This window comes from Schistocerca gregaria, chromosome 4 (genome assembly GCF_023897955.1).
Source record: "Schistocerca gregaria isolate iqSchGreg1 chromosome 4, iqSchGreg1.2, whole genome shotgun sequence".
Classification (NCBI taxonomy): Eukaryota; Metazoa; Arthropoda; class Insecta; order Orthoptera; family Acrididae; genus Schistocerca; species Schistocerca gregaria.
Window position 1 is genome coordinate 786081674 of NC_064923.1, and position 21698 is coordinate 786103371.

A 21698-nucleotide genomic window follows, 5' to 3' on the forward strand; every position below is an offset into this window, starting at 1 on the left:
ATACATCTATAAAAAAGACTGATGCGCGAAGCAAGACAACAACTACCATCATCATACCTTAGCAAAAGTTCTTGGTGAGAATCTGAGAAAATTTTGGTCCTACATAAAATTGCTAAGTGGGCCGAAAGTACTCATTGATCAGGCTGGTGTGGCAACAAAAGACAGCAATAGGAAAGCAGAAGTTTTAAATTCCACATTTAAGAAATCATTTACTCGGGAGGATTGTGCAGACATACTGTCATTTGGCTGTTGCACGTACTTCTGCATAGAGAGCAAAGTAATAAGCATCCGTGACTTAGAGAAGCAACTGAAAGAGTTGAGAATAAATAAGTCACCAGCCCAGATGAAATCCCAATTCAGTTTTACAGAGAGGACTCTTCATCATTGGCCCCTTACATGAATTTTAAAACACATTTTAAAAAATAAGAAAAATAATTTAGAAGCAATTCCTATAAATAACAATATGAGTCAATTAGCATTACTTGTTAGTAGTCTATATATCACAGGAGTGGTCTGTAATGGCTGCTTCTGCCTGTTGTTGTACTGACTGAATTTTTTCACACCTCTTAAGTTCTCTGTGTGTATGACATTTATGGACCATCATGCATGATTGAATGATTTCATGAATGTATGATTAACAACATTTCAGATGAGAGAGAACACATTTCAATGCAGCTGTTTGTACAAATTACATCACTTTGAAATATGATGTGCCCAATAGCCCAACTCTTCACATATTACTTACTTTTTAATAGGTGAATATACCGTAACTTAAGAGATATGCATTCACCAATCAGTAGAGGCGATTATAACATAAAGAGAGTCAGTAGTAGTTTTTAATGAAAAATGTTTACCCCTTTTGCTCTAAGAAATGAAAATTTATGTGTACAATGTGATGAAGATCTTTTATTATGTGTAAATTCGCATCATTATTCTGGAATTTTTCCTCTTCACTTCAAAACACGAGTTCTCCATTTGATGACCTGACATCCAGGTATATAAAATTTAGTTGGTAAGACCTAACCTTCACAATAGAAATGTTATATCTAGTGCACCTAAATGTAATGTCTCACACAATGAAACTTTGAACTAATAAGTATTTTTTTGTGTATAAATAAATAAGGGTGATTTTTTCCACTGTGTACAAACTATTATTCAGTCATACTTTGTTACAGAGACTGTGGTTTAATATGTACTGAACCATGCAGCCCCAGTTACAGTATGCATTGTTTCCTCCTGGAGGGTGCTACTGCTTCCCATACGTCATGCCCTAGTGCCCTCTCCTGCCCTGATAGCTGGTAATATTGTGTCCAACTCACTTCTCCTGCTGACTCACCTTGTGATGGATATGATACAGCATTGTACGCAGTGGTTCCATAATTGAATCGAGAGCTTGCTAATATGGTGTTTACTTGCAGAAAGGCAAATGGCAATGGGTGGTGGGCAGCAAGGTTGCATCAGGAGACCTATCCTCACGAACAACCACCACAGCATTCAACGTTTGCAACAGTGTTTCACTGTTTGTCTGATGCAGGGTTGTTTCAGGAATCAGAAAATCATGAAGGACATACCCGAAATGTTCGGACACTAGACTTCAAGGAAAATTTGATTAACATTGTGGAAGGCATCTGCCGTGTCAGCACCAGGCAGTTGGCCCACCAGTACAGTGTAAGCCAGACAACTGTGTGGAACATTCCCCATGACAATTGTTAATACCCTTATCACATACACCATGTACAGGGCTTACTAGAAACAGACTTTCCACATCAGGAGCAGTTTTGTCACTGGTTTCTTCACAAGGCAGCCACAATTCTGTGATTTGTGTCATCCATCTTACTTACAGTGAGACCATCTGCATGCAGAGTGGTATCCTCAACATTCATAACAGTTATCTGTGGGATAGTATGCAAAACACCCACTGTATAGTGATAGCGAATCATCAGCACCAGTGCAGCCAGAATGTGTGGTCTGTGGTCCGGGATGATTGGCGACCATAGTCTGGGACCAGTCTTCCTTCCTCATTGCCTAACAGGTCAGAAGTATAGGCGTTTCTTGTGGATGACTTTGCCTCCCCTGCTGGAAGAAATATCATTGATGATTCGAAGGGTTATGTGACTGCTACACAATAGTACTCCAACCCATTTCACTATTAATGTCCAGACGCATCTCAAACATGTCTTACCTGGTCAATGGATCAGATGAGGGGGTCCAGTCACATGGTCTTCTAGTTCACCAGATCTCAATTTATGTGATTTCTGGTTATGGGGGCCATTTCAAAAGTATCATGTGTGCAGAGCTCCTTCCAGGTGTGGAGACACTGGAGCATGGTATTCATGCTGCATTTGACACTGTTCAGATGGAGCCTGGCTGGTGTGAACATGTGTGACAGAAAATGGTATGGTGTGTACATGCATGTGTTGAGGTACATGGAAACCATTTTTAACATATACTGTAATGTTGATTGCATGGTACAATGCCTGCAACAATGTATGACTGAGTAAATGATTCCTAGTATGGAAACCATGCATTTCTGGACATAAGTTCATTTGACCTTTTTGTTCCATATCCCCTCATCAATCAAACCTTAGAGTTTGTAAAAGGTGCAAAGAATCACCCTAAGTTGATTTGATTTGATTTGATTAAAATTAATAAGAAGCATTCTCTTTAAGTGAAGCATTGATTTAAATATTTGAATACTATACAGCAGTGTATCTTGTCAGTTCAGTGACGGTTTATTTGCTTACTTTTCTTTATAGGTGGAAGAGTATGTAACTTCATCATGAAACCAGCACAAATAATTCTGTTTTTGACAATTCCAAACTGCCAGCAAAAACATTGGGAAAGCTTCTATCCCATCACATTTATTATGTGTATTGCATGGCTTGCTGTTACTTCATATCTTGCTACCTGGATGATTACTGTCATAGGTATTTACTTACCAAAAATTATAAGTTGTCTCCAATATTTATTTATACTGTAAATTGTTTTACCACACAAAAATCAAGTAGTAGAATATGCCAGTCAAAGTAATTTATTGTTGACACTGAAGAAAAAGAATTTTAAAAGTCTAAATATTATTTCTAACAATGGAAACACCAGGTTTAAATATCACCAATACAGAAAAAGTTTAGATTGCTGCTCATCATAAAGATGAGTCATTGAGTTGCTGTATGTGTGTGTGTGTGTGTGTGTGTGTGTGTGTGTGTGTGTGTGTATTTTGCTGAAGAAGGCATTGGCCAAAAGCTATAATGTGTAATAGTCTTTTCGTTGAGCCTATCTGCAACTTGGTGGATCTTCTTTACAGTGATAACAATGAAATTAATGTGGTTCAAGATTATGTATTAACCATTTACTGTGGAATAATTTATAGACACAGTTGATAAGAGAAGCATTTTTACAGAAAACCACAAAATGTTGTGCTACCTCTTTATCAGTACTCCTAAAAATGAATATCAAATTTGCCTATTCCAAAATATTGTGAAACCTTGCAAAACGGGTGTTCTAATAAATAATAATGCATCTTAACTTTAAATATGTTGTAATATATGACTGATCAGATTTTGGAAGTTTATTAAAAGAATTTAAACATGTAACTTAATGTAACTTCTCAGTATAAAACGCATATTTGAATCATCAGTTGTTTTTTTTTTTTTGGGGGGGGGGGGGGGGGGGGAAGGTTTCCATGGATGAAGGGCTAACATAGTTTAAGCCACCATGCTGCATTAGGCATTACTAAAGATGTGTAGTGCATGTCATGAAAATAAATATACAGCACAGGACTTTAGAAGTAAACATCCAATTACTCAGTACTTCTCTGTGTCCATTTAGTATTTAACATTTGCTTTTAAAGTCCTGTGTCATATATTTACATCATGGTGTGCACTTTTTGCTTATATTCAAGATGGGATGGGTCAACATCAAAGGAATACTTAAAACATTAATAACTGACTATTTCTTCTACTGATCAAGAACTAAAAGGAATCTGACCTGGGGGCAGCTGATCTGAGCTAGAAGGGAGGAGGCAGCCTTTCATCAGATGCAGACAAAACAAAGGACACAAATGCACACAACTCACACACACACACACATGACCACTGTTGTCTCCAGGTGCTAACACCCAACTGCAGATGCATATGAGCTGAATATACACTCCTGGAAATTGAAATAAGAATACTGTGAATTCATTGTCCCAGGAAGGGGAAACTTTATTGACACATTCCTGGGGTCAGATACATCACATGATCATACTGACAGAACCACAGGCACATAGACACAGGCAACAGAGCATGCACAATGTCGGCACTAGTACAGTGTATATCCACCTTTGGCAGCAATGCAGGCTGCTATTCTCCCATGGAGATGATCGTAGAGATGCTGGATGTAGTCCTGTGGAACGGCTTGCCATGCCATTTCCACTTGGCGCCTCAGTTGGACCAGCGTTCATGCTGGGCGTGCAGACCGCGTGAGACGACGCTTCATCCAGTCCCAAACATGCTCAATGGGGGACAGATCCGGAGATCTTGCTGGCCAGGGTAGTTGACTTACACCTTCTAGAGCACGTTGGGTGGCATGGGATACATGCAGACGTGCATTGTCCTGTTGGAACAGCAATGGAATGGTAGAACGATGGGTTCGATGACAGTTTGGATGTACCGTGCACTATTCAGTGTCCCCTTGACGATCACCAGAGGTGTACGGCCAGTGTAGGAGATCGCTCCCCACACCATGATGCTGGGTGTTGGCCCTGTGTGCCTCGGTCGTATGCAGTCCTGATTGTGGCGCTCACCTGCACGGCACCAAACACGATATGACCATCATTGGCACCAAGACAGAAGCGACTCTCATCGCTGAAGATGACATGTCTCCATTCATCCCTCGATTCACGCCTGTCACAACACCACTGGAAGCGGGCTGCACAATGTTGGGGCGTGAGCGGAAGACGGCCTAACGGTGTGCGGGACCGTAGCCCAGCTTCATGGAGATGGTTGCGAATGGTCCTCGCCGATACCCCACGAGCAACAGTGTCCCTAATTTGCTGGGAAGTGGCGGTGCGGTCCCCTACAGCACTGCGTAGGATCCTACGGTTTTGGCGTGCATCCGTGCGTCGCTGCGGTCCGGTCCCAGGTCGACGGGCACGTGCACCTTCCGCCGACCACTGGCGACAACATCAATCTACTGTGGAGACCTCACGCCCCACGTGTTGAGCAATTCGCCGGTACGTCCACCCGGCCTCCCGCATGCCCACTATACGCCCTTGCTCAAAGTCCGTCAACTGCACATACGGTTCACGTCCACGCTGTCGTGCCATGCTACCAGTGTTAAAGACTGCGATGGAGCTCCGTATGCCACGGAAAACTGGCTGACACTGACGGTGGCGGTGCACAAATGCTGCGCAGCTAGCGCCATTCGACGGCCAACACCGCGGTTCCTGGTGTGTCCGCTGTGCCGTGCATGTGATCATTGCTTGTACAGCCCTCTCACAGTGTCCAGAGCAAGTATGGTGGTCTGACACACCGGTGTCAATGTGTTCTTTTTTCCATTTCCAGGAGTGTATCAAGGAAAATAATCAGTTTTTGAAAATGTAATCTAATCGAATAGATAAAAAATCTACTCACCAAGCAGCAGCAGGAGAACACATGTAACAAAGGTATTAAAGTTTGAAAGCTTTTGGAATCAGTGGCTCCTTCTTCTGCCAGAAGGGTTGAAGAGGAAGGAAGAGGGATGAAGGGAAAGGACTGGTGGAGTTTAGGGAAATGGGTAGAATATGAAAAAGTTGGCCAAAATCCTGGGTCTCTCCTTCTCATCCAGTCTGGTAAGTCTCCCCCGACTTGGAGTTCTGGGCAACTTTTCTGAACTCTACCTCTTTACCTAAATCTCACCAGTTCTTTTCCTTCACTCCTCTTCCTTCCCCATCAACTCTTCTGCCTGAGAAGGAGCCACTGGCTCTGAAAGCTTGCAAACTTTAATACCTTTTATATGTGTGTTATCCTGCTGCTGCTTTGTGAGTAGATTTTTTTTATCTATGCAATTATATTATGTCTGAGGTGAGCAATAGTGGAGGAGAAGCGGAAAAGGCTGTGCAAGTGGATTGGTGTGCTGCATTGGGATTGGGGAAGTAAAGGGGCAGGTGGAAGAAAGGGATTCATGAAGTTTGAGGCCGGGGTTACAGGAATGATGATTATGTTGCAGGGAGAATTTCCATCAATGTGATTCGAAAATCTGGTATTAGTGGAAAGAATCCAAATGACACAGGCTGTGAAACAGTCCGGGAAGTCAAGTACATCATGTTGGGTGGCACAGCTGTCTCCTGGCCACAGTTTGGCAGACAGCATTCATACAGACAGACAGCTTGTTAGTGGTCATGGCCATGCAGAATGCAGCACAGTGGTTGCAGCTGAGATGGTAGATCAAATGACTGTTTTCACAGGTGTCCCTGGCTTTGATGATGGGGTGAGAGATTACTGTGACAAGGCTAGAGTAGGTGGAACAATATATTGGCCAGGTCTTGCTTCTAGTTCTGTTGTTGTTGTAGTCTGCAGTTCATGACTGGTTTGATGCAGCTCTCCATACTAATTTATCCTGTGGAAGCCTCTTCATCTTGGAATAACCACTGCAACTTACATTCTTCTGAATCTGCTTACTGTATTCATCTTGTGGCCTACGTCTATGATTTTTACTCCCCGTACTTCCCTCCAATACTACACTGGTGATGTCTCAGAATGTGTCCTGTCAACTACTCCCTTATTGTTATCAGGTTGTGCCACAAATTCCTTTTCTTCCCAATTATATTGAATACCTAATCATCAGCGGTTTGTTTTACCCATCTAATCTTCAGCGTTCTTCTGTAGCACTACATTTCCAAAGCTCGTATTCTCTTCTTGTCTAAACTGTTAGTCATTCTGGTACCCAAATAGCAAAATTCATATTCTAGTTTCAGTGCCTTGTTCCCTGATTTAATTTGACTACATTCCATTATCCTTATTTTGCTTTTGTTGACATTCATTCTGTGTCCTCTTTTCAACATACTGTCCATTCTGTTCAACAGCTCTTCCAAGTCCTTTTCTGTCTCTGACAAAATTACAATGTCATCAGCAAAACTGAAAGTTTTTATTTCTTCACCCTGACCTTTAACTCCTACTCCAAAGGCTCCTTTACTGCTTGCTCAATATACAGATTGAATAACATTGGGGATAAACTACAACCCCTGTCTCACTTCAGTCTCAACCACTGCTTCCCTTTCATACCCCTAAATTCTTATAGCTGCTGTCTGGTTTCTGTACAAGTTGTAAAGAGCCTTTTAGTCCTTGTATTTTACCACTGCTATCTTCAGAATTTCAGAGAGAGTATTCCAGACAACATTGTCAAAGGCTTCCTCTAAGTCTACAAATGCTATAACTGTAGGTCTACCTTTCCTTGACCTATCTTCTAAGAGAAGTCTTACGATCAGTGTTGCCTCACATGTTCCTACAGTTCGTTGGAATCCAAACTGATCTTCTCCGAGGTTGGTGTCTACCCGTTTGTTCATTCTTTTGTAAATAATTTGTGTGAGCATTTTGTGCTCATGACTTATTAAGCTTATAGTTTGGTAATTTTCACACCTGTCAGCACCTCATTTCCTTGTATTTGGAATTATTGCATTCTTTTTGAAGTCTGTGGGTGTTTCACCTGTCTCGTACATCTTGCACGCCAGATGGAAGAGTTTTGTCATGGCTGGATCCCTAGAGGCTATCAATAGTTCTGACAGAATATCATCTACTCAATAGGCCATTTTTTGACTTATGACTTTTCAGTGCTCTGTCAAATTCTTATCGCAGAATCGTATCTCCTATATCGTCTTCATCTGTGTCCTCTTTGATTTCTATGATATTGTATAGACCTTCTATATACTCCTTCCACCCTTCCCTTCTTTGTGTGGTACTGGTTTTCCATCTGGCATGTGATATTCGTATAGCTGCTTCTCTTTTCTCCAAAGGCCTCTTCTATTTCCCCGCAGGTGGCATCTATCTTTCCCCTAGTGAAACATGTTTCTAAAACCTTACAGATGTTTTAGCCATTCCTGCTTAGCCATTTTGTGCTTCCTGTCAGTCTTATTTTTAAGACGTTTGTATTCCCTTTTACTTGCTTCATTTGCCTCAGTTTTATATTTTCTGCTTTCATCAGTTAATTTCAATATCACCTTTTTATCCAAGTATTTCTATTTGGCCCTGCAGTGTTACCTGTTTGATCCTTTGCTGCCTTCACTATTTCATCTCTCAAAGCTATCCTTTCATCTTCTGTTGTATTCCTTTCCTATGTTCTAGTCAATCATTGGCTAATGTTTGCACTGAAACTCTCAATAACCTCCTGTTCTTTCAACTTATGCAGGTCCCATTGCTTTAATTTCCTACATTTTTGCAATGTCTTCAGTTCATAAACTTGTATTGCACTCAGAGTCCACATCTGCCCATTAAAATTTTTTACAAGTTAAAATCTGATTTCAAATTCTCTGTCTTACCATTATATAATCAATCTGGAACCTTCCAATGTCTCCAGATCTCTTCCATAAATCTTCTTTCATGATTCTTAAACTAAGTGTTAGCAATGATTAAATTATGCTCTCTGTAAAATTCTACCAGGTGGCTTCTTTCATTTCTTTCAGTCCATATTCACCTACTATTTATACTTCTCTTCCTTTTTCTGCTGTTGAATTCCAGATCCTCATCACAATAAGTTTTCCTCTCCCTTAACTATGTGAATAATTAATTTTATATCATCATTTATTTCTTCAATCTCTTCATAATCTGTGGAGCTAGTTGTGTGCAAACTTGTACTACTATGGTGGGTGTCGGCTTTGTGTCTGTCTGTGCTTTGATACTGTGTTCACTATGCTGTTCATAGTAGATTACCCACATTGCTAGTTTCTTATTCATTATTAAATCTACTCATGAATTACCCCTATTTAATTTTGTATTTATAACCCTGTATTCACCTGACCAGAAGTCTTGTTCCTCCTGCCACCTAACTTCATTAATTCCACCATATCTACCTTCAACATATCTATTTCCCTTTTTTAAATTTTCTAACCTGCCTGCCTGATTAAGGGATGTAACAATCCACACTCCACACTGTCAAACACCAGGTTTTTTTCTCCTGATGTCTTCCTGAGTATCCCCCTCCCTGCCATCTCCCACCTAACCCTTGGGGGGATCTGAATGGGGGACTAATTTTACCTCCATAATATTTTACCCAAGCCGATAGCACATCATCCAACCATACAGTAGAGTTGCATGCCCTCAGCAAAAATTATAGTTGTAGTTTGCCCTTGCTTTCAGCTGTTCACAGCATGGCAAGGCCATTTTGGCTGATGTTACAAGGCCACGCCAGTCAATCATCCAGACTGTTGCCCCTGTAACTATTGAAAAGGCTGCTGTACCTATTCAGGAAGCACACACTTGTCTAGCCTCTCAACAGATACCACTCCACTGTGGTTGCACCTACGGTACATCTATCTGTATTGCTGAGGCACGCAAGCCACCCCATCAATTGCACAACCCATGGTTTCTGGGTAAGTTCTATTGCAAAGGGTGAGGGGTTGAGTGCAGGTTTAGAATAGAGGTGGACAAGAATATTGTATATGTTAAGTGGTCAGCAGAATACCACTGTGGAAAGGGTGGGTGGAATATTTCTCATACCTGAGCATGGTTAGAGGTGGATGAAACCCCTGGGGGAGAAAGTGGTTCAGTTGTTCCAGTCCTAAGTGGTACTGATTCAGTTGCTCCAGTCTTTGAATCATGAGAAGGGTGGTTTTTTTGTGGTTGGATGGTGGGTATATGATGGATGGTAGATGACTGGGGGTACAAAATGTGGAAGTTCTGTTTCTGGACAAGGTTGGGAAGGTAATAACAGCCTGAAAAGACATCAGTGAGACCCTTTGCATTCTAATGGCATTCCTTTTGACACTAGAAAAATTATTAAGTATTCCTGAGAAGAGTAAAAAGAACAGACAGACAGGTAGCCTCAAAACTTTCCACTACAAAATTAATTGTAATTACTGTTCCCTACTCTTACCAGGTCCTCTTTCCTTCCTAGTATTACATGATTTAAATAAATCTGTCCTTTGGTGTTACTTTTTAATGTGAAAATTGAAACTGACCTTTTCATCAAAAATAAAATAATTAGTGCTGTGGATCTTAATTACTGTGTTCTTGGCTGAAAAAGGGTACATTATTAATTTTTCACTTTTCTCCGGAGTGCAATGGAGTGCACTCAAGGTTAATGTTCTTCTTAGCAGCCGGCATAAGAAACAACTTTTCAAGATCCGCATCATAATATTGCTCTGAAAAATGTTTGACATTGTTACTGAAGAGCGAGTCAGACGGATACGATTCTGAACAGCTGTGATAGTCTGTGTAGGTAGGGAAATTTTACAAATTTTTGCTTTTCACAAAAAAGACTCTATTCATTCCAGGAGACCATGAGATTAAACAGAAATCACACAGAACTACATAGCATTCAAAATTCTAAGTCTTCTGCTTGCTTGCACTTTGTATCGTAATTACTAGGAGAGGAAAGATGAGCATAATATTCACTTCAAAAATGAGAAAAATTTTACCTTTTAAGATGGGTGCATATACCGACAAAAATTAATCTTTTCTTATAGCTCACAGCAGTGGCTGGTGTAATTTCCTTTTTAACAATAGAACTACAGCTCCTTTGAAAATATGTCCTTCCGTAGTCAAGTCTACTATCAGAGAAAAAAATCATTAGTTAAGTCACAGAATACACAAGTGTGTTAAAAATCACTGAACACTAACTAGCCAATAATATTATTTACAATGCTGTGATCCCGCAGGCCAAAGTGACAGTTCAGGTTATGAAGTGATACTATAGCATATTTGGAGAAGGATTGTTTGCCGCTGCACATACAATGACCATGAGTGGTTTAGCTGTATGGAGGAGACTTCTTAGTGCCGAATGGGTGGCAGCTCTTGGAGTGGAGGTATTGTTGGTTAGTTGGTAGGTCTGATGTGGACGAAGATACTTACATCAGTACTGTCTTTGAGTTGGAGGTCAAGATTGAAAAAGGTAGCTTGTTAGGCTGAGGAGGATCAAGTGAAGCGAATAGGGCAGAAGGTGTTGAAGTTCTGGAGGTATATGGATAGGGTGTCGTCACCCTCATTTCAGATTCTGAAGACGTCATTAATGAATCTGAACCACATAAGGGTTGGGGATTCTGGGTGGTTTGGAAGTATTCTTCTATATCACCCACAAATAGGTTGGCATAGAATGGTGCCATGTGGGTGTCCACTGCTGTGCCACAGATTTGTATGTAGGTAATGCATTCAATGGAGGAGTAATCATGGGTGAGGATATAATTGGTAATGGTGACAAGGAAGGAGGTTGTATGTTCAGAGTCAGTTGGACATTAGGAAAGGTAGTGTTCAGTAGTGGCAAGGCTGTGGGCATTGGGGATGTTAGTGTAGAGGGACGTGCAATGACAGTAGTGAACAGGGTGCCGGACGTAGAAGGAACAGGTACTGTGGAGACTTGGTGGAGAAGTGGTTGGTGTCTTTTATATAGAAGGGTAGGTTATGGATAATAGGCTGACGGTGTTGGTTCACAAGGGCTGAGATTCTCTCTTTGGGGCACAGTAACTGGCCACAACTGAGCACTTTGGGTGGTTGGATTTATGTACTTTAGGAAGCGTGTAGGGGACAGAAGATAGGGAGTGGTGGGGATGAGGAGGAAACAGACTCAGGGGAAGGTTCTTCAATGGACCTAGACATTTGATGAGGGACTGTTGATGCTGCAGTAATGGGTTCATTTTGGAAGGTTTTGTAGGGGAACATATCTGACAGCTGGAGGAGTCCCTCCAACAGGTTTGCATTTGTTGGCAGATAGGATTGTAAGGTTGGGATCAGTTTTCAGATGGTGGGTTGTGGTTCTTTCTGCAGATGTAAGTTGGTCTCCATGGTGAGGATTTTTGGGAAAGCTGGTATGGCAGGGTTTGGGGTTAGGAAATTCTTGAAACAGGGGGTTATTTTTGAGCAGTGGAGCTGGATCACAGTTGGGTGGAGGAGTAACGTGAGTCAGACAGAGTTCAGTATTGGTACTGGATTTGGTCTGATTGGTAGGGTTGGTGACAAAAAAATATGTCCATTGTAATGACCGGGAGAAGGAGAAAAGATATTTAATAACTGACTGCATTTGTGTTTGGGACAAGCAGTAAGGTATTGAGAAGGGACTGATACTTCTGTGGGACTGTGGCTTTTGTAGGACAGGTTCATGACTGTCTGTTTAGATTCTGGGTTATGTATGATAATGAGAGAGAGTTTGTGAGGGTGTGATAAATGTAGTAGTTCCGCGAGGCAGGGTTTGGTTGCTATGAGGGTATGCAAGGAAGATTTGATAGAGGCTCTTGTAGAGGTGGTGCATAATGGTAGCCCGAGGCAGGAGTAGGAGGTCACCAGTCTGGAGTGATCTTTTTTGAGATGGCATTGTGCATATTGGTTTAGTTACTCAAAGGCAAGAGTTTCAGTTTTGTAGATGGGATGCACGAATTTGGTATTGTAGACCAGGAGAATTTTGTGAATGGAGAGGAGTATTGCAAGGAGGTTGCAGCCTGATTTATATGGCTTTCCAAGACTAGATTGTTCAGGGCTATGAACTGGTAGAATCTGACAGAAGGTCTTGCCACAGCCAGAGGTGGGTAATTTGATGGTCAGGCAGTTTGGGGGAAATTCCATGAGTTAACAAACATTGGAGGAACAGTATGTGGGACTGGGTTGTAGTTACGGATAGGGAAAGGTTTCTGTACTGGCACAGATGGAAGGAGCAAGCATCCATAGTAGAGAATAAAAACTTTGTAAACATACACAAAAATACATTTGAATATCACAAAAACTCAAAACAAGTGAAACAGATGAATATTGTGTAAAAAAGATAAAACCGGACAGGTAAAGAAATAAGCATGGGGGGGTGGGGGGGGGGGGCAACATGGCTTCTAGTTAACTAAATACTGTATTCATTAGTATCTTTCCAATGTACATAAAAAGGGAAATCTGTGACCAGTATATATTACCAGTACTAACAAACAAAAGTGAAACATGGGTGTTATATGAGCAAATAGTTTGAAAACTGCATGTTGTCCAATGAGGAAAGGAAGGATGGATGTTTGACATATTTTTCATAATTACAGTCTGTTATCTGAGAAGCTAAAATAAGACACAAAATTAACATTTTCATGCATAATAATAAATGTATATATTATTTATTCCTAGCACTTACAAAAGAATGCTAATACTTAAAAATTCCTAATACTACAATTGCTTCCTACATTTCAAAACTACAATAAAACCCCTTGACCAATTTCCCAACTACTAATACTACTGTTAGTACTACAGAATCTGCTCTCTTCTTGTTCATTTATAAGGATACATCTAAACTGTAAATGGTTGTTTCCACTACTGGATCCACCCTCATACTGCCTCAGTCAATAGCCATTGTCTGCTTCACTGGAGACTGACTAGATACTTTTTTAGCCATATTGGACAGATCCATTTGGCTTAATTCATGTGAATGATATTATGTATTTCTTCCTTTGAAAATAGCAAAAGCCAAAATGCACTAGTCCTTATAAGTGAATAAATACTGTGGTCAAGACATACAAAAGTGTTTGGGTGCAACCAGTGACCATGTCATCTCACCTCATAGTGCCTTTATACAGTTTATAGCTTCATCTTTTTAGTGATACAGCGTGTGTGTGTGTGTGGGGGGGGGGGGGGGGGGTGTACTGGTTGTGCACATGCTAAGAATATCATCCAGCAAATGAAACTGTGTCATAAACAAACAATACTCTGTAATGATGTCCTTACAAAAGCTATTCCAAGATCCGCCAACTTATCTGAAAAAGAGCACACTAAGTATAATGACTGAAACTAGCAGCAAAATACAAACCCTGTTGCTGCTTTTGGCTAAATATGTCCAAACATCATTTATCTGACACTGCATATGTAAATGGGTATCTCTGACATTCCCTTTTTTAATTTACAGGAGACACAATCAACATACCGGATTCCATTGTGGGACTGACACTACTAGCTATTGGTACTAGTCTTCCAGAAGCAATGTCAAGTATCATTGTTACAAGACAAGGTTAGTGTCAAATTTTTTTCTCTCCATGTAATAGCCATATTTAGGTAATATTATATGGGACAGAAGAGGAGCTTCTATGTACTTGTTGTCAAAAGAAGTGCATTTGAAATGGGGGGATAGACATATAATGAAAAAGCAGTTCATTTACTGGGGAAGTTTTAAGCTATTGCTTAGTTGGGAGAGAGAGACAAATACAAAAGTGGAAAAGGGAAAAGGAAATAAGTACATATGGTGGTAACAGCAGGTAGTAGTAGGGAAGATGTAGCATAAATAACAAATCAGTGTTAAACTTTAACAAACCTACCTATTACCCCTTCACAACCCTGTTGACGTGTAGGCAGTAGCTGTTGATAGTCCATCTACTAATCATACCAACAGGTACCACACATTTTATGAATGACAACAATCTATTGTACATGCTGTCATTGGTCAAAACACCTCTTTGCTCAATCATCCCTATTGCACAGATTTTGGTTTATTCCTATTTTATAGTGAACATAGTATAACTCATCAAATAGACTTATTTGGGTTACAGTCTAATGTTTATTTAGTCATACATTGCTGTTATGTAGTAAATTGGTCAGACTTTAAAACTGAAAATGCACCTCTAGAGATTGGTGTCGTGTTTTTAATTTTAAATTCTGGACAACGCACTACATTTTAACACTTTGGAATAACGACAATAAGGAAAGGTTGGATTTGTACTCACCACATAAAGGAGGTTTTGAGTCACAGACAGGCAAAATGAAACAGAATGCTAGAAATATTGTTTTCAGGCTAAATCTTTCATCAGGAGTAGAAGAATCACATTTTTCACACGTGCACAAATCACACACAGATGGCTACTCTCATCTCTGGGTGCTAGGGCCTCACTGTGTTAAAGACCTTCTCCATCCTCCCACTCCCCACAATGGAAACACTTTTTAACCACAAGTGCTACCAATCAGACTCAATCCAAAACCAATACTGATCACTAGCTAACTCAATTTACTCCTCCATCTAACCAAGATCCACCCCCACTGATTCTTAATTATCCCTAAATAACTTTCCAGAATTTTCTAACATTATGCCTTGCCCCACCATCATTCTTCAGATTCCTCAACATGGATCACAAACTCACATTCTCAGAAAGAACTTCAATCCACAATCTAAAGACTGATCCCAACATTATAATTCTACCTGCTGGCAAAGGCTTCACCACTGTCTTTATGAAGCACAGGAATTACCTGACAGAAGGACCCCACCAGTGATCAGGCATGTCCACCTACAAGCCCTGCTACAGTGACACTATTACAGGAATACAGCAGGATCTACAGTCCCTTCTCAAATCCTCTGGTGTGTCCCAGGAACTCTCCCCTGAGTCTGTCTCTCTCCTCACCCTTACCACTCGCTGCACTCCTAACTTCTGCATGCTTCCTGAAGTACTTGAACCCAAGTGCCAAAAATGCCCCATTGTTGCTGGTTACAGTGCCTATTACCTGTAACCTATCTCCTATACAAAAAAAACACTAACCATTTCCTCCATTGGTTCTCCACAGTTTCTGTTCTTTTACCATCCAATGCCCTGATCATCACTGCTGATGTTACCCCCCTCTACGCTGACATCCCTAATGCCCCAGGCCTTGCTGTTGATACTGAGAACTACCTTTCCCAATGCCCAACTGACTTCAAACTGACAATCTCTTTCCCAGTCACCATCACCAACCATACTCTTATGCACATTTACTTCTACTTTCAAGCGGCCAGCTAAAAACAAATCTGTAGTACAGAAATGGGCATGTGCACAGCTCCCGCTTATGCTAACATATTCGTGGGCTATCGAGAAGAAACCTTCCTAACCAAGCAGAATCCCAAATCCCTCACTTGCTTCAGATTTGTTGATGACATCTTCATGATCTGGACTGAGGATGAGGAGACCCTGTCCACATGCCTCCAGAAACTCAGCAACTCTGCCATTCACGTCACCTGGTCTCCTCAGCGTGACAAGCCACCTGCCTCGATGTTGGCCACCACTTCAAGAATGCTACATAAGTACCTCCGTCCACATCAGAAGTACCAAGCGCTAACAATACCTTTACTTCAATGGCTGCCAACCATTCCATACCAAGAAGTCCCTTCCATGCAAAAAATCACATATAGTAATTCCATCTGATTGATCCCCACTGGGTTGCCACAGAGGAGTGCTCGTCTGCTCCTTTTGTGACTCAGTATCACACAGGACAGGGGCAACTGAGTCACATTCTGCCCAGGTTTGAACTAGCTCTAGTCATGTCCAGAAATGAGGAATAACCTCCCCACCACTTCTACTTTTCTCCCAACGAGAGACCAGTTTGTCGATACAGTAACTGTAGAATGTTGACTTTTTTGGTGGAGCCACAGCCTCACCTCTGCTTGCACTGCTTCACCTCCATCAAAGTGAAGACCTCACAGCTGTTCTTTAAGTTTTGGAAACATGAAAATTGTATGGGGCCAAGTGGGGACTGTACGCAGGATGTTCACTGACAGTGAACCCGAGGCATCAGATTGTCACGGGTGACGCAGTGCCCTTGTGTGGTCCGGCATTGTCATGCTAAAAGAGAGGGTGCTCCATGTATGGATGACCTCCTCAAATTGATGCTTTCAGTTTTCTGTAGTTAGGAACTGAGTTACAGCATGCTGTTTCTCACAGACCGACTTAGTTATGTTCACACCACTATGTTACACACTGCAATTTGGAACCCTCTAGCAGCAGAGGGTGGCAGTGTTTGTCAGTGAAGTGAGAAGGTCAACTGAGTAATACACATCACATGTAATGCCTCAGTTGATATTGAGAACAGAATAAAAAATTCTGAGGCATTGCTTTTCAGCACAGCCTCATAGTATCTGCTCTTTGAAGACATTATGCAGCTACATTTAATTTAATAAGTTGGCAATAGGACAAGAAACCCTCAAAATAACTTACATATCCCCAAATTCTTAAGCTTTCAACACTGTACCTTCATAATTTCTTACAACTCCCTGTAGCCTGATGCCATATTTCAGTTGGACCATGTCACAATATCTGAAGACAAGTCACTCATTAAATACAGGGTGTACATGAAGTCCAGGAACACCTTCAATTATGCGTTGCACAAGAACCAAATGTTGTACAGGTGCCATACACATGTCATTTTGAAGAGAAACCCTGGAAGTTTTTTCCTTGTATACCGCCACAGCATAGTTTGGTAATTTGCCAGTAGTCAGCGCTAGTCACAAACATGGTGACTTCAGGTGTGGATTAAGCTTTCTGCATGTTGGAATTTGACAAAAACAAGTGCGCTACAGATGTTCAATGTATGTTTAGAACCAAGTATGGTAAGAAGCCACCAACAGGGAACGCCATTTACCACTGATACAACAAATTCGTTACGACGGGTTGCTTGTGCCCGGCAAAGAGAAGCAGACATCCCAGTGTGAGAGAAGTGAATGTGGTGTGCTTACGAGAGACATTCGTAAGGAGTCCAAAGAAATTGCTGCATTGTGCATCCTGTAAACTCAAAATGTCTCCAATGAAAGTGTGGAAAGTTCTGTGACAGAAGCTGTCTATGAAACCATTCAAATTGGAGCTAGTGGAGAAGCTCAATGACGATGACAAAGACAACCATTTTGAGTCTTGTTTGCAGTTGCAACAATTGAATGAGGATGGGGATGGCATTGTTGATCACTTTATTTTCACACTTAGGAGGTAATTTTCTAGAATGTTTCCCTATCGAAGCTGCGGGCTCCAAATGATGGATATCGTATTGCGATTCTAAATTGATCACACAACTGTGGTTGTGGGCATTATGAGCATGTTTACAGTATACAGCAATGACAAAAGAAGAGCGTTACTAAAATAGTTGTAATTATGAAGGAAATGACTTACCTCACTCATCGTCGACATTGTCGTCATGAAAAAGTCCGTTTGATGTTTATGCTAGGGGAAGCATTCCCTTTTTGCCATAACCTCGGTAGACTCTGCCAATGTCACACAAAAATATGGGTAGAGTGTCACATTTCCGACAAAAATTCAAAAAGTTTTCTACATTGCATAAGCATGGAATTAGATTCTTCCACATGAGGCAATCGGCCAAAGAAACATCTACAATACCAGACATCCCACTCACTACCATCATAAATCATTTGGGTTTTCCTAGCATCTCACAAATAATGCACCATTACGCCCTTCACCACAGTCGCATGATCAATTTAGAATCGCACTTTCGATATATATCATTTGCCACCCGCAGCTTCGATAGGCAAACATTCTCAGAAAGTACCCTTATGGGAAAGTGAACAGGCATAATTGTTGAATCTGGGGTACAAAGCATCCACACGAATGCACTGAATTTGAGTGCATTTTTTGTGCCTTGACGTGTTGAATGACCATTCTTCTTCACTGAGAGCACTGTCACTGGACATTCCTACTTGGACATGTTGGAGCAATGGCTGATGCCTCAAATGCAATCAGACTCTCCGTTCATCTTTCAGCAGGATGGGGCTCCACCCCATTTTCATCGTGAAGTTCGTTGGGTACCTGAACGCGGAGCTGCCACATTGATGGATCGGCCGTGGTACAGAAGGGAACAGCTGTGTCATAAAATGGCCTCCCGATCACCAGATCTCATTCCATGTGACTTTTTTCTGTGGGGACACAGTAAAGATCTGGTGTATGTACTGTTTCCACCACGGGATGTATCAGAGCTCCAGGAGAGAATACAGGAAGCAACTGCCACAGTTGATAATGCCATGCTGGAATGAGTATGGCAAGAATTCGATTACTCTATTGATGTCTGCCGGGTCACTCATGGTTTGCATATCGAATGTTCTTAAAAAAAAATCTTTCAGAGTTTCTCTTCAGAATGCAATATGTATGACGTTTGTACGATGTTTAGTTCTTGTACAATAAATGATTGAAAGTGTTCCCCGATTTTATGTAGACCCTGTATGCAGCAGGTGCATGGCAAATATGTGACATTTACTTAAATAAAATAGAAAGAAACTTCCACATGGGAAAAATATATTAAAAACAAAGATTCCAAGACTTACCAAGCGAGAAAGCGCCGGCAGACAGGCACAATGAACAAAACACACAAACACACACACAGAATTACTAGCTTTCGCAACCGATGGTTGCTTCTTCAGGAAGGAGAGGGAAAGACGAAAGGATGTGGGTTTTAAGGGAGAGGGTAAGGAGTCATTCCAATCCCAGGAGCGGAAAGACTTCCCTTAGGGGGAAAAAAAGGACAGGTGTACACTCGCGCACACACACACACACACACACACACACACACACACACACACACACACACACACATATCCATCTGCACATACACAGACACAAGCAGACATCTTTAAAGGCCTTTAAAGTATTGAAGGCAGCAGCATTTCTTCTGGACTGCCAAATGCTTGGCTGTGTCTGGCTGGAGACACTTTTGTTTCATATTGTGAGTTATTGACATTGTAGTCATACAACATGAGATTTTTTTCGTTTTGTGAATACTATTTTACATTTCTGAACATTTAAACCAAAATTCCAGTCTTTGCATCACTTTGAACCCCTATCAAGATCTAACTAAATAATTGTGCAGCTATTTTGACACAGTATTTCATTATAGTTTACTGCATTATCTGTGAAAACTCTCACATTACTATTAATATTGACCACAAGATCATTAATATACAACACGAACAGCAAGAGTTGCAACACACTACTGTGTTGTTCCCCAAAGTTACATCTGTAACTGTCGATGACCCTCCATCTGACATAACTTGCAGTGTCCTCTCTGCCAAGCAATTTTCAGTCTAGTTATCTAGTTACAAATTCCACTTGATACCCCATACAGTCATACAAAGTTATTGAAAAAGATGGACCCAATGTAGTTGATTTTTATTCTGTGAAGTGTAAATTGTACATGAATAGTGTAAATTCCAATGAAACAAGGAAGTTTCAAAGTATTTTTTAAGACAGGTTATAAATGTTCAGTGTGTCCCTCCATTGCTGCATGGTAAAAATCAAAGTGGTAGCCAAACTCGTCCCCACATGCGATGGAATCATATCTTGCATTATGGAGTTCACTGCAGTAGTGACACGGTTCCGCAGGTTCACCAGAGTTGTTGGCAGAGGTGGGCCATAAACAGCCCCATATGAAAAAGTAACAGGGTATGAGACCAGGAGGTCTTAGTGACCAGAAGGGTAGAGGGAGGTCTCGATTTCCCACTTGACCTATCCACCACCGAAGAAGGGAATGATTTAAAAATCCTCAGATATAATGGTGTCGCTGGAGGAGAATGAAGTCTTGTGAATATTTGGCAAATTGAAGACAAATGCATTGTTCCAATATGTCCAAATACATTATTCCACTAACAGTGCTTTCCACAAGAAAGAATGTTCCATAAACTTTTGCCCATGATAATGCACAGAACATGTTTAGCTTTGGTGAGTCCACTTGTGCTTCAATGTTGTACAGTAATTTTGCAGACCTCATATGTTAACATTGTGTCTATTCAATTTTCCAGAGACAGAATTTAGCTTCACTGCTAAAAATTAAGCACAGTAGAAACACATTGCTCTTCATAGTTTCTGGCATATCACCAAAAAATTCAATATGCTGTTCTTTGTCATTCTCAAGGAGACCCTGCACAAACACTAGGTCTTGTACAGCAAATGCCATCTCAAAACTTGCCATACAGTTGGTTGGGGTATTTCTAGGTCCATACTGGCTCCGCTGGTTGACTTAACATGGACTACGAATTATTATAAATTCACCTGACATCACACATGCTGTTGGCACAGACATTTTTCCCTACAGGGACATCCAGTTTTTAGAAATTTCTTAGACGAATGGTTTATGTTTCTTCTAATTGGTGGTTAAATGCTGAATCAGAGATGAAATGCCCGCAGCACTGGAACTGCCATCTCACTTCTTACTAACTCAGTATCGTAGAAAGGGTGCTGCATCATAGCCATAACTGCCTGTTGGCGTGAGTACCCTAGTGGCCATTTACGCAATTGTTACTACCCTAGTGGCTTAGCAGTTGACAAAATGAAACTTTGGGCCTCCCTCTTTTCTTCGGTATGTAGACTCTTTGTGTCCCTTTTATATGTCAAGAAATGCAGATTAATTAAACTGGAGCTATCTTTTTGAATAACCCTGTACTTTTGACAATACATGTAGGAGTGGTACTGAATGAAATCCTCTTTTGAAGTTATGAAATATTGCATTTTGATCCATTTACTTCAGGATGTCATGCAACAAAAGTGCAAGTCGGGTTTCACACAATCATCATTTTTGGACTCCATGCTTATGAAAATGCAGTAGAACTATCTGACAGTATAAAACATTTTAATGATGTACACTGTAAGTTGTTAACATGAACAGATGACGAAACAAAACTGTTTGCATGAAAAATGGTTAAGTCCCACATTGGGCATTCCCGGCACGTATAGCCACATCTCAAGTTGTGGCAACACTTTCACCCCATTCATTTTACAGGAGTGAGAGAATATTATTATGTTGAGGAGTAAATGATTTTTAGATCAGACATCTAGCAACATTTTATTTTTT

General features: G+C 40.9%; 1 protein-coding gene across 3 annotated transcripts in view; it reads left to right on the forward strand.

Moving 5' to 3' along the window:
• LOC126267437 (sodium/potassium/calcium exchanger 3-like) overlaps nucleotides 1-21698 on the forward strand; it is a 292258-nt gene that overhangs the window by 265127 nt on the left and 5433 nt on the right. For all 3 annotated transcript variants that reach the window (XM_049972698.1, XM_049972697.1, XM_049972699.1), the window contains 2 exons: nucleotides 2757-2927; nucleotides 14032-14133. In XM_049972698.1, coding sequence (XP_049828655.1) covers nucleotides 2757-2927; nucleotides 14032-14133 — 273 coding nt within the window. The remainder of the gene's footprint in view (nucleotides 1-2756; nucleotides 2928-14031; nucleotides 14134-21698) is intronic.